General features: G+C 38.8%; 1 protein-coding gene across 3 annotated transcripts in view; it reads left to right on the top strand.

Moving 5' to 3' along the window:
- LOC309392541 (solute carrier family 2, facilitated glucose transporter member 9-like) overlaps positions 1-14,634 on the top strand; it is a 30,001-nt gene that overhangs the window by 13,075 nt on the left and 2,292 nt on the right. For 2 of the 3 annotated variants that reach the window (XM_081953885.1, XM_081953884.1), the window contains exons 5-11: positions 579-724; positions 1,649-1,781; positions 4,329-4,516; positions 6,081-6,191; positions 11,753-11,854; positions 12,327-12,402; positions 13,753-13,880. In XM_081953885.1, the coding sequence (XP_081810011.1) occupies positions 579-724; positions 1,649-1,781; positions 4,329-4,516; positions 6,081-6,191; positions 11,753-11,854; positions 12,327-12,402; positions 13,753-13,880 (884 nt within the window). The remainder of the gene's footprint in view (positions 1-578; positions 725-1,648; positions 1,782-4,328; positions 4,517-6,080; positions 6,192-11,752; positions 11,855-12,326; positions 12,403-13,752; positions 13,881-14,634) is intronic. The other variant, XM_081953886.1, reaches the window with a different exon arrangement.

Raw genomic sequence — 14,634 nt, 5'->3', positions numbered from 1 at the left:
GCCATAATGGTTGCTAAGGGGTCTCCCAAACCTGGCCAAACCCATAGCAGCCCACCCCTGGGTATATTGAACTACAGGTTCCAAAATTCCCAGGTGATGTGAGATACTGACTAGAAATTATGGGCACATTAGCTCAGTTTGAAGGACAGCAGATTGAACTAGCGGTTTCATTTTCAAATAAAGTTCCCTGTTGAGCTTGTCTTGAAATGAAAAGAAAAATGTCATCTTCTTAATTCAGGAATTGAATCCTTGTCATAAAAAAACCTACCATGTTCCTAAGTAATTGACTGCAGATTCATTTCATAAGCAGTCTGAATTAGTTTGTTTTCTCAAGAAATGTCATGCCATAATGAACTAATTATAATAGTGTCAGATGTTTTATCTTTTTACTATAAAGGTGACTTTTTAATTATTTATTTTCTTTATTTAGTTGTCAGCTTGAATACTGCCTCAATCACAAGACACTCTGGATGGCTTTTGCAGAATGGGATTAAATTATCAAAATAATGTATGATATCAGCTAAATATAAAAATGTTGGAAATACATTCTCTTTCTTCTTTTTCTATCCCTCTGTCAGGCATCTGTCTCAGTGTGGTGCCCATGTACCTAGGAGAAATTGCCCCAAAGAACCTCCGGGGATTCCTGGGCCTGGTTCCAAGCATCTTCATTTGTCTGGGTGTCTTTTCTGCCCAGGTCTTGGGCCTTCCAGAGCTCCTGGGAGAGGTAAATACTATACTTTCACTTTCTGGATGAAACGAGTTAAGGTGCCCAATGAAATGCAGCCTCTCCGTCGTTCGGAAAGTAATCTGAAGAAATGGCAAGAGCACCATTTTCTATCCCACAGTTGTTCTCCCACTGTTTTGCCTAAGTAAATGGATTCAGCTTCCTTGAAGCTCAATCTGTTTCTCCATGCTGCCTGCTTCTGCAAGTAGTTTACAAAGCCTTTTGTTTCCCAATGTTTCTGCTCGTCAAGCTGTTTATTCCTTGTGTAATGCGTATGTGCCTGTGAGTTCAGTACAGTCTTTCACTTTGGCCTTGAGCAGTTACTCAAACCATTATTTTTCACACACCAGAAATAATACATACTGTTCTGCCCACTCTAATTTCTACCTATGCACCAGTGGCGGGTTCTGGATCCCGTTCCAACCGGTACGGTTAGAACGGGCCTGGCGTTGTCCACATGGACGCGCACAGCATGTGTATGCATCTTGCCATCCAGCGATGCCTCCGCGATGCCCCAGCTGCTTGGTGGAGCGTTGCGCAGGCGCTGTACTTGCTGTGCACATGTGCGGAAGTGCTGTAAACTTTAAAGACAGGTAAGGAACGCGGGCGGGCAGGTGGGCCCTTTGGAGCACCATACCAGAGTGGTACCCGGTGCTCTGGGCAGGCTCCAGTATGCCCGTACAGGGGCGTACTGCCTGCAACCCACCACTGCTATGCACCCACTTTTCCAGTAATCCAGTCATACTATTCAGTTCATGAGAAACATGCAGGAAGATGAAGGGCAGCAACTATAGAAAGAAAGCTGATCATAGGCAAAGATGTTGAACCCCTGTCTACAGCGCATGTTATCTTTGGTTGAGGCTAATAAATAAACAAGTGAACATGTGGATTACTGTTCACTTCTGTTGGGATCTTTCTTTCTAGGATGCCTATTGGCCTCTTTTATTCTCTGTAGTGGTGGTTCCTGCTTTTCTGCAGCTCTTGCTACTGAATTGGTTTCCTGAAAGCCCCCGTTACTTGCTTATTGAGAAAAATGATGTCCATGGAGCTGCTGACGGTAAGCTGAACAAATGCTGCTATTTGTTCCCCAACCAATGTCAAGTAGGAACAGAGATTGTACTGGGCCTCATCTGTTTTTACCATGATCAGAACCAGGTGAGAACTTGATAAGCATCTACACACACCTTCCAGAGAGGCCCAGGAACCATATTATTTTTGTTGCCTTTTGTGTCATTAACTCTCTCTCTCCTTGGTTAATATTACCCACTGATATATTCTATGTTCCAAGAACACATGGAGGAAGTTCAAAATACTGAAAGGGGTTTGAGCTTTATACTTTAATTTGTTGTTTGTACTGCTCTGAATACCAAGTATTAACCTACGTATCTGATCATTTGAACATTATGCAATATTTTGGATCTCCTCTCCATTACTCTTACATTCGAAACAAAATAAAACTGTCAAGATTGTGCTTTTTGAGGAGCTCCTGGATTTTATAGTCTTAAGTGCTAAGCCCATCTTCCTCAACTGACTCTGGAGACCAGGGATGATAGAAGTCATAGTCCAACTGATCTGGGGAGTGCCAAGTTGCAGAAAAGTGATGTAAAATTAAATTAAACTGCATCTTTCTAGCTCACCAGTCTCAAAGATGTATTAGCACCTCACAAATAAAGGACAGAACTATGAATGTTTTTTTGAGGCACAGACTGCAAGGCTATACTGATTTTTCCTACTTCCAGAAGAGTGGCAAGGGGTGAGCTTACTTTGTGGATCTTCCCCACCTTGGGAATTCTCTTCTACCAGATAAAAGATCTTCCTAATACTTAGGAAGGTTAGAAAAATTAGATTCTTCTAAGAGCTTTTGGTGACTTATAGAAAGTGCTTAAGATGGAATATTAGATTCTGATTATCTATGATACTGGCGGTTTGACAATAGTTAAGGATAATTATGACTGATTTTTCTATCTGGATATAATTATTATGGGTATGTTATGGTTTTATTATATTGCTGTTACTGTATTGGTGTTATTTTTTTATTTATTAAGATATAAAATATAAAAACAAATGAAAGGAAGGAAGGAAGGAAGGAAAGAAGAAAATGAAATACAATTACTTACATCTTTCTTTTTGATAATTACAATGTCACCTCCCTCTTCAATATTACTATATGTTATTTCAGCCTCTTTTTAAATCCACATTATTTTTAATCTTAAAACCAGCAAAAAATTCATAAGTTCCCAGTTTGTCAGAAAAGATTTTGATGTTTTTCTCTGACTAATTCTTATATTATTTCCATGAGCCATCTCTATTGAATTGTGAATTGCGATTACTGAAGTGACATAGAAGCCTTTTAAATAGATTTTTAAAAAATTCTTCCTCAAGCTGGCATTCACACCATTCTATTATAACAGCCATCCAGTGAAGTTCTTTAAGCCCAAAAGTGGCTCAGAGTAATCTAACTGGTTTCTTTGTCTGAGTCTAGTACTCAATCTCTATTCTTGGTCCTAAATTTAACTGACATATTAGAGATTCCAGCCAATAACATCTAGTATCATTTGGCTTCATTTTCTCATTTTGGCTCTCAGGTAATTAAAGTTCCCTTTGCACCTCTTTAATACATCACCCAGCACTTGAAAATGCAGCAGAATTAATTTAACACCTAACAATATTTCAAATGGCAACATATTTTTATCTACTGTATTTCCTCTATTAAAGCCAAGTGCAGCTTCGTTAAAAGTCTGGCCATTCTAATGCATTTTGTCATCTGAGGCTTGACTTGGCCTCACTGATAACAATCATTTACTGAAATAATTTTTATGTGATTTAAGGATAAAATTAATATCAATTATATTTATATTGAATTGCTATAAATGTCTGTCTGTCTCTCTCTCTCTCTCTCTGTCTGTCTGTTTGTCTGTCTGTCTCTCTCACTCTCTCTCTCACACACACACACTTAGTAATCATGTAAATTAAATCATATGGAGTTGCTTTCCTAGCCCTAAGCTTTTCACTCAGTCGAAGTGCAACCTCTGACCTGGAAATGTTGGTGGTTATAGTTCCCCCACCCTTTCATTCAGTCGTGTCCAGTTCTCAGACCCGAGAATTTCCTGCAGTTTTCTTTGCAATGATTTTAATAAGTAGTTTGCCAATGCTTTTTTCCTGGGATTGAGAGAAGGTGACTGGCCCAAGGTTTTCCAGGTGGACCTATTCAATTCTTATAGTTCAATAACACTTTTTTTTTGCCAGAGCAGGCCAAAAATGATGGGCTCAACAATAAAATAAATTATGTCAGGCCCCCACCTTCCAACTGATGCCTTCCTAATTTCTTGAATTCCTATGATTCCGGCTCCTACGCTGCTGGAAGTTGTAAGAATTGAAATTCATATCTGAAGGTTTTCTATATTAATCTGCATATTAGTCTATATTACATTCAAAGCAGAGATATAACTTTAAAGGTTGAAACGTTTGCCTCTATCCTTGAAAATGATTTTGATGTTACTTGGGTCGAGAAAATCTTGGAAGTTGCATTCCCTCCATTGGTTGTCCCTTGTCCCATCCTGAAGTGCTCTGGAATGTAGATTAACATGTTGTTCTCATCCTACAGCATTAAGCTTGTTCCTTGGTAAACATAATGTGCAGGATACCATTGAGGAGATAGAGGAAGAAAAAAGTTCACTTGCCTCAGTGAAAGCTGTGTCTGTACGGCAACTGCTCTCAGATCCTTCTATGCGATGGCAAGTACTGTCTGTAGTAGTGATCAACATGGGAATGCAGCTCTCTGGAATTGATGCGGTAAGAACGAATGTATTGGGTCATAATCTTTGGGATTAGAGTGCAGTCACATAAGGTGGTGCTGCTAATCCTCTTTTACCTTCTGTAACTTCAGAATCAAGTGGATCGTGACCTGTCCCTCCCCTCTCCGTCGCTAAACTTTTTTCTCAGGTCCCCGTCTATTTTTACCAACTTCTTTGTGATGAAAGAAAAGCATAGATAGCTGAGAAGAGTTTGTTCAGCCCAAAGTCCTTAATCCATTTTACATTGCATATTTCAAATAATTAGGAGCAGTCATTCTCACAATAACTTTGTGTGCTAGAACAATTTTCCTATTTCTGAAACTTCAATACAAAACAAATTAGAGTGATGTTCCCACACAAACTTTTATTAAGTATAGATAGACTTCTGAAAGTCAAATTCTGGTGATTTGATACCCATGTAGCTTTTTAAGCAACCTTGTGGGAATGAGTTGGGATATTTTGAGAATTTGTCCAACCTCCCAATCCTAATTAACTTCCAAGCCTAGGCATTTAAGGTTGGCCAGAGTCCCAAACTGTTTTAATTAAGCCCCACTGATTTGTATTCAAAAATTGAAAATGCTGTTTATGGTGTATAAGAACATAAGAGGCCAACAGAATCAGACTAAGAGATCATGTAATTCAGCTCTATTTCCCACAATAGTAAGACTACGAAGTCCGGGATGCATATATACCGTAACTTTTTCTGGCCATCTAGTGGTCATCTGGAATTTTGTAACTCAGGTATGTTCAGTAGTTTCGTTTTGTTCAGTGAGGAGATATTTTTCTCGTGAAGCTTCCCCATTTAGTTTCAGTAAATCTCCCTGAATTCTAACAATTGTATTTGTGAAAGGAGATATCTTACCTTTTCCCTGTTCATATTTTCACAATGTGCTTAACATCTTATTATGCACTCCCTAGGCCATCTTGGCTCTCAAGTAACAAATCCCAATATTATAGCAGTTCTTTATAAGGGAAATATTCCAGTCTTTTAATTATTACACCATTTCAGCTCCATTGCCATTTATTATTAGTATTATATTAGGGAATGTAATCAGATATTAGTATTATATCAGGGAAGAAAACTATTGCTCAGTAACACAACATATGATTTGCATGCAAAAGTCTCGTTCACTTCCCAGCAGTGATGAAATTCAAACATTTTTATTATCAGTTCTTTGGGCGTGGCTTGGTGGGCATGGCAGGAGAAGGATACTGCAAAATCCCCATTCCCTCCCCCCACTCTGGGGCCAACCAGAGGTGGTATTTGCCAATTCCCCAAACTACTCACAATTTCCGCTACCGGTTCTCCAGAACCTGTTGAATGTCACCCCTGGTGCCCAGGCGATACAACTTTATATGATTCCTGCCTGAAACCCTGAAATGCTGGCGGGAAGGCCGTATTAATGAAACTGAATAGATGTATGTATTGTTAAAACTGGCTGCACTTATACAATAGTTTCCTATTTCTGATGAGCTATTCCCAGGATGAACTTCCCAGAGTTATGAAAACTAAATACAAATCAGACCAACACACACTTATGTCTTTGCTTCTTCATTGGCAGATCTGGTTCTACACAAATGCTATATTTGAGAATGCTGGCATTCCTGATCCTGATATCCCTTATACTACCGTGGGTACTGGTGCTATTGAGGTTGTTACTGGCTTAATAAGCGTAAGTGTGGGGAGTAAGGGGTAGAATGTCTCTTCCTAAAAATAATGCCATTTAGGTGATTTTTGGATTAATCCCAGCCTTTATACCTGTTGTCTACCATATTTGTTTGGATTACAATCCCAAGAGCTCTCAGCCATCTTGGGAAAGCTGGACAACTAGGGAAATAAACCTGGATGAACAAAATAATATTAAGCTATGGGATTCTAGAAATACATGAGCTGGAATATTTGAGAAACTTGGATGAGAACTCTAGTAATCCCAATATAAACGCATGCCTGTTGTGGGAATTTCGTTTGTTTATTTTGCTAGAGCAGAGGTATAAATTACTGAAAATCCAAGCCCCAATGTTATTACAGTAGAGGAGTCTAATTTAACAGCTGCTAGTCCTTTGATTCCAGATTTCAGCTGCTCTGAGACAGCTTTTCAGATGGGCCAGGAGGGCTGCCTGTGTTTGACCCACACCTCTCTCCCTCTTACACAGACCCGTAGCTCTTCCATCCACTGACTGTCTTTGCTGCCCATCAGCAATGCCTGCTTCTGGCAGGCTCATCACTCCATCAGCCTGATTGCTCCTGAGTGCCAACAAAAATGGCCCCCAATGGAGGCACTGAGGTTGGTTATAAAATTACAGGCATTTTTTCTGCTGTCAGCAGCCTCTCTGCTTTGGCTTCCTTCTGGCAGCTTCTTTCCTCCCAACTTGGCAATATAGACTCAGCATCCCAGGATATCTCCTTTACTCTAGCATCCCTTCCCAATCGTGGGATAATGCCATGGGCCATTTCTAATTGTCTAGACTTTCTTTTCTTCCAGGGATATCTCTACAGATCCCTACCTCTCAGTCCCTTTCCATCAATTCTAATCAAACAGGACTCTCTCCTTTCCCCCACACTTCCCCCCAGCTGCGTTTTAGCTTCATAGATCATACTGGGAAGAACATCAAGTCTAACACCTCCACACCACACCAGACCACCTCCTCCAATTTTACTGCAGGATTCCAAATTAAAGCAACACAGGTAGAAGATTGTCATGCCTCTGCTTGAGGCAATAAAAGGAAATCAGGATTAGGTCTTTTAAAAAATTGTTGAGAAGGATGCTACCAGATTCTTTCTGGTTTTTTGCCACCACAGCTTTGGACAACTCGCTTCATTGTTCTTACTGTTGGAACATTTCCTAATATTCACTTGGAATCTTCCGCCCCGTAACTTAAATCTGTCATTACAAATCTTTCACTCTATAATGGCTGAGAGCAACTCTTGACCTTCCATATGACATCTTTTAGGTGTTTAAAGAATGTTTTCATATGTCTCTTTAGCTGTCATACTCCCCTAAGGCAGGCACAAACTAGGCACAAGGCTTGTACAACTACAGTTATGAATTAAATCTTTTATTGTCATACTAGAACACATATAATAGAGACCCAAAGATGCTTTTTCAAATAGCAACTGGACTTTGTTTTTCCTTGAAGAGTTTTTGCTTTTCATCCAAGAAGTCAGAAGCACTTGGTGCCTAATCCTTTGGTCCTCTTCATTGCCTTTCTCTGAACCTGTTCCATTATGCCTGAAACAGACCCAGTAGTCAAGGTACAATATATACCAAGATTGTTTTCACAAATATTGTTGCCAAGCCAAGTATATGTCATTCCATTTTGGGGTATTTGATTTATGTGAGGAACTTTATAATTGACTCTGATCAATTTTATCTTGTTGTTTTCAAGTCATGTTTCTAAATAATTGATCTGTTTTGATTTTTACTCCTATATTCTTCTGTGTCTCTTTATCTGCAGATTTTGTAAATATTCCCTGCATCACTTCAATTAAAATTTTAATACAGATAGTCCTCAAGTTACCATCCCAATTGAGCCAAAATTTCTGTCACTAAGTAAGACAGTTGCTAAGCGAGTTTTGCCTATTTTGTTATCTTTCTTGCTACTATTTTGAAATAAATCGCTACAGTTATTAAGTGAGTAACATGGTTTTTAAATCGATCTGGTTTCTCCATTGATTTTGCATGTCAGAAAGTCACAAAAGGTGATTACATGAACCCAGGACATTGCAACCATCATAAATATGAGCCAGTTACCAAGCATCCTTTGATCATGTGACCATAGGGATGTGGCAGTGGTCATAAGTGTAAAAAATGGTCACAAGTTACCTTACAACTTTGAACGTTGTAACTCAAGGACTATCTATAGGGGAAAAAACCTTTCTAAGAGTAGAATATCCGTGACTGATTCTTGTAGGCGCTCTCACTCAATATATTCCTCAAGTTTGATGAGCATTGTTCAGTCATATTTTCAAACAATTAAATTATGTATCTGCATATGTGTCATGCCATCCAGCCCATATTTTATTAACTGGCTAATCAGCCTACAGGGAATATTTTGTTATATGCTTTGCTGAAATAAAGCTATATTATAATAATATAGATTCCCACATTCTGTTAAGAAAACTATCTGATCAAAATAATGAGATACAATTAGTCATCCATACTAAGTTCTGGCAATTAATACATTGTTTTCAAGGTGCTTACAGATTAATCAGTTTATGATCTATGGACTTCCCAGATATTGAATTCAGACTGCCTGATCCGTTGTTTGCTGGATCTTTTAAAGATAGGGATTTGCTGTCCCTCTGTCACATAACATTTCACCAGTCCTCATGAATAATACATAAATACTTGGCCAGAACATCATCTAGTTCCTTCAGTGTCCTAGATGTAATTTATGTGGTACTGGAAAATTAAATTAACATATAATGTTTACCATTTATTTATGCAATTTATTTCCCATATACAGTAAATCCAAGTGGATGCTACATAATGCCAAATAAGATTCTAGATGATAAAGACTTTCAGCATCAAAACAGCCTTGGTAATATACAGTAAATTAATCAGCACATGTTAAAAGCAAAATAATTAATAACATTAAACACTACATATAAGAAAAACTAAAATATCCCTAGGATCAAAAGTACCGGTAGCCTAAAACATAGCTTGCCTGACAATCAAGTCTTTGAGGCATCCCAAAAACCATCAAGGTCAGAGCCATGTAGATTAGAGGGGAATGCTTTCTGGCCAAGGGGGTGACCAGAAAGATGGTCAATCTGTGAGTTCCCATCACGTCTGTTTTATTGTTGGGACATGGAACATGGTCAGTTTACCACAGTGGTGAAATCTAAAAAAAATTCCTACCGATTCTGGTATGAACCGTGGTGGTGGTTTGGTGGGGGTCATGTGACTGAGTGGGCATGGCTATGTAGTCATGTGACTGGGGGGCCAAAAGACAGAAACTCACTTTAACAATGTCCTATTGGAGCAGGGGGTTGGACTAGATGACCTCAAGGTCTGCTGTGCTCTTTCAAGATATCCTCTGAAGATGCGTTTAATACCAGGTTTGTGGTCCTTCCTCCCTCTCCTTCCCCCTCCTCTTTCTTTCTTTCTTTCTTTCTCCCTTCCCTCCATTTTTTCTAGCCCTCTTCCTTCCTTCCTTCCTTCCTTCCTTCCTTCCTTCCTTCCTTCCTTCCTTCCTTCCTTCCTTTCACAGCACCCCCATCCATCCACCCCGTTTTTGGCCTAGCCAGCCTCAGAGAACCCTCCTGGGAGTAAAAATGGACCCTCACCCACCCACCCCCTTTTGGCCTAGCAGGCCTCAGGGAAGCCTCCTGGGAGCAAGAACGGACCCCAAATGCTAAAAAATAAGTTTTAAAAAAGTTCCTACCATCGCGCAACACAGCTGATGGTTGGAATTTTTTTTTTTACTTTGTTAAGCATTTTTTTTACTACCGGTTTGGGCAAACGGTAGCATTTTTTACTACCAGTTTGGGCGAACCAGTATCATTTCACCCCCGGTTTATGAGCTGTATAAGTTGAGCAAAATCAATTGGACATGAATGGTCCTACAGCTATGCATGATATGATACACGAAGAACTTTATGGTGACATCTAGGACTTTGAATTCCACCTAGAAGCCAATTGGTAGCTATGGCAACTTGCAAAGTAATGGTTTCCTATGGACAAACTGAGATGCATCCATAACTACTCAAGCTGGTATATTCTGGACCAGCTGTAGCATCCGAGTAGACTCAAGAGTAGCTCCATGTGGAACATATTGCATCATCCAAGCAAGAGATGACTAACATGAGTGACTATGAGAAGGTTAGAGAAATTTTCCAAATGATGGCTTCTTAAGGAGGGGCTACACTATTGCTTTCTTCAAGGGAGGTAAGACAGCTGACTTACTCAAGGAAACTCACCATTGCTTGGAATCATATGTTTGATCAGTCAAGCATTCAGTCCTTTCTCTTATCCTGTTTTGAACAATTTCCTGATGGAAAACCTATCTTCTTCTTGGAGAAGACTGAACCAAAATAGGAATTGAATAATTTTGCCTTTTCTTTGTTACCTGTTAGCATTTTGCCGTTTTTGTTAAGTAGCTCATTCTTTCCTTTTCCATTTATTTAGAATGTCTCTAAAGAAACCTTTTTGGTTAGTCTTAGAATCCTCCCCTAATCTTATTTCAATCTGAGATTTTCCTTAGTTAACAATAGCCCTCAGTTCTGGATTAGCTATCTGTTCCTTTGTGATCTGTCACTTTTTTTTCTATTTCCTGACTATTTTCACTAGTCACATTTGCTGCTTCTGCTGTCCATTATTTCACTTACTGCAATTGTTTGTAGTCTCTCTTTCTTTAGATACTTTAGAACTTCTTCCCACCAGAGATTCTTTTTACATTAGTTCTCCTGTCGTGGGATCCTAGTTATAATTGCTTTGAGTTTATTAAAGTATACTTTTTTTTGGAATCTAAGATACACATAGGACCATGCTCAGTTTTCCTTAAAATAAAGAACTCTAGCATTAAATAGTCTAATGTTGCTTTCATTTCTACTTCCTCAATTAAATCTTCCCTTCCCACCTGATTCTATGCATTATACTTAAGGGAGTAAGCATAGTGGATTCTATAATATTTCATTCAGGAGATTCAGTGGTCCCATTGTTCTTTTAAAGGATCTTGGTATCTACCAAGCTATAGGGGGGCAAAGTAGAATTTTAGAGGCTGATATTCTAGCTCTTTTGCACAAAATAGTTTTTTTCCCATTTACTCTTTAGCAATAATTCTGTGTAACATTGTTGTATCTTCCCAGTATGCTTGTCTGGTGAGTTCCGTATCAATGTAAATTTGGTTGATGCAGTCAGTATTCATGTCCTTTCACTACTAAATGTAACAATGCCTCCCAAAAAGTTGTACAATTTAATTTCCAGGAAAATGTCCCTTTATTTTTTTATGCAATATTCTTTAATAGATACATTTTTGCATGCAATTTTCTTTTGGATATGTATTTCCCAAATCTATGCATTTCTATATACATTTAAAAATTTTGACAGCTCTGTTGCAAAATTCAGAGAAGAGTAGAATGTGGAAAAAATATGTGCCGGAGTTCAAAATGTGCAAATTAAATCCATTAATTTAAAAATCCAAACAATCAGACTTTTCTAAAATATACATGCATGTAGAAACATAAAACCTAACAGCCAACATCTTTCCTATGCCCACTTTTTTCCTGCAGTGTTTCACTATTGAGAAGGTGGGACGTCGTTCTCTCCTCATAGTTGGCTTCTGTTTTATGGGCATCTGTTGTGCTGGCATCACCCTCTCCCTGGTGCTTCAGGTAAAAACATCTTTGTGCATAGAGTTATACTGAGTAATCTAATTTGAATCTGATTTTCACTTCAGGCTGTGGTTTTAGAGGTAACAGTAGTGGCTTTTTGTATGTGAAGGCTGCTTTTTTCTATCTTAAAACTAAAACAGAAACACAAAGAAGCTCTGGTGGATGAATGCAAAACATCCTGAAGATCAAAGTGGGTGCAATTGAGAAAATGCAAAAGAATCCTACCATTTCTGAAATATTAATCAGAATATGAAAAGCCGAGTTGCAAAACAGGAGGACAGAATAATTAGATCCAGGACACCGGAATATTGACTATCACTCCAAACAAACAAAAACAATAAAATTAGCATAATTAGGAGTCTACAGATACAGAATTGTAAGAGTAGGAGATTTAGGGTTTTGTGATTAAGAGTAAAGTAACTATTTGTACTGAACATTAACAAATCCCAACAATTGGATGTCATTTTTGCAGCCAAGTGTGTCCTGGATGCGTTACATCAGTGTGGCTTTTGTGATTGGGATCATTGCAGGATTTTGCATGGGACCAGGTAAGTTTGTGGAGCAGGGGAAAGTATCTAAGGAATAAAAAGATACCCAAACCTTTATTCTCTATTACCATGCATCAGAAGAATTGCAGTTAGCATCAAACTTAAAAATAAGAAAGGAATTAATAAAACACTCAATAAATTAGTATGTTGAAGAGATGGAACGAATAGTGACAACTTTTCTTTTATGTGCATTGCCCTAAATCGGATTTTGTTAAATGCATTTAGAATTGCTTAACGTTGGAATAATGTAACCTTCATTGTGTAATTTTGGACTACCAGAAGATCAGGTGTAGCGGGACAGTGTAGAAATATATATGACCAGCCTTATCATTCATTCATTCATTCATTGTATTTATTTATTATATTGCTAGACCACTTTTCATTCAGGAGAACAAGACAAAAAATATCTTGCCATTCATTCATTCATTTTATTTATTTAATTAATTTATATCACAAGGTCATAAAACCTTGCTTTCGAAGTGTCAAAATGCAAGTTGCCTCTCTGAGTTTTGCTGTTCCTTTATTTTGTGCTGCAGAGGCAATTCCTCGGCATGCCGCTAACCAAGAGGCAAATGCAGAGCACTCTAAATATGATATACGAGCTGGAAGCTGGTTTACCCAATTGATGTATTAGTGAAGCCTCTAACAAATCCATAACTCATTGTCAGCCAAGAATTTATTCGCTGTAATTACATCTTTAATTAGGATTTTAATGGCTCATTGTTCACAAACAATGATGAATCTGACTTTTAAAATAAAAAATATTTCTCTTCCCACTCTGGGTGATCTGTAAGCAATGCTCATTCAGTGGTTTTTCTGAATACTTCATGGGTAGAATTTTTTATTAAGGCTTGGGGGGTGGGGGAACCCACAACCATTTTAATACTCCGTGCTATTTAAATTGCAGCTGAATAAAAGAGGGCAGTAATTTTGCACCAGGGCAAAGGATAGTGTCAGGATCCGGGGCCAATCCTTTTCTTAAAGGTACCTGCATTATATTACATGTTTGAGTCTGGAACTAAGCTGAATTGTAAAACAATTTGGGACACTTCATGCCCTTTGAAAAGTGCTCTGTAATTTCAGCTACTGAACGGATGGCTCTAACATGTGAAAGTGCTGGGGGCGGGGGGAGGGACAAAGAGGAAAATATCACTGTTGCCTTAGCAACTAGGCTGACAATCCTACTTGCTGAGGAGCAATGCTATTATATTACCCTCCCTCCAAAATTCTGTCTTCAGTCCCAGTTTTGTCAGTGGGTGGTTTTGATTCAAGCACATTTCCTTCCAAGAGTCAGGTAAAGTAGGACCCTGACTAATTTACTTGGTACTGAGCGCAGTCTTTCTCTGACAGCTGGCGTCCCATTTCTGATGACAGCTGAACTCTTCAAGCAGTCACATCGGCCATCGGCTTATATTGTGGGTGGGTCCCTCAACTGGCTCTCAAACTTCACTGTCGGCTTTGTGTTTCCCTTCTTGCAGGTAACATAGGTCGATTCTGGGAGCTGTGATTGCCTCCCTCGATAAGAATAATGCTTCACACATGACGTCTCCTTAGTATATTGGCCTGCATAAGTGCAGTTGGGAGTGTCAAATAGGTCAACAGGTGGAGTAGATCATTTAGGTGCAGAATCATGCCCCAAACCCCACTAGTAAATGGAACCCCCAGTTGGAAAATTGCAATACCAAGCATACTTCATCATAGACAATTCTGGCTGGGGCTGATAGGGGGACAGGATATATTATCTAGACCAAAACAGATTGTCTGGATTCTAACCAAGCTGAAAATACTAGTGGAGAACCAAATCAAGTTACCTCTGAAGCAAAGAGTCCATATTTCCAAATCTGGCATTTTCCCTGAGCTTCTTGGGAATCACAAGAGCTCAGTCATCCTCAGTTACAGAGAAGAGAATTTGTAATAAAAATGACCCAGTCATAGCACATCATTCCCGGGCATCCAATAAGCAAGGCTGGAGAAAGACTCCTGTCCTCTTGTGATTCCCAAATAGTTGTAATTATCTCTATAATTGACACCAAGCGAGATGGACTACTTATTTGACTTGATTTAAGAGAATTTCCTAGCTTCTTAAACTGTATTGGTAAAGCAGTAAAGGAGCTGCTAGAGGGAAATAACTAAATATTCAACGTACTAATGGTGTTTCTTCCTATTTTGGACCAATTCACCCTCTCTTAACCTATGTTCTTATTGCCATACTAATTGGGAATTGTGAAAGCT

This window comes from Natrix helvetica (assembly GCF_964273705.1).
Source record: "Natrix helvetica genome assembly, chromosome: 5".
Lineage (NCBI taxonomy): Eukaryota > Metazoa > Chordata > Lepidosauria > Squamata > Natricidae > Natrix > Natrix helvetica.
This window is presented reverse-complemented; position numbering and strand designations above follow the sequence as displayed.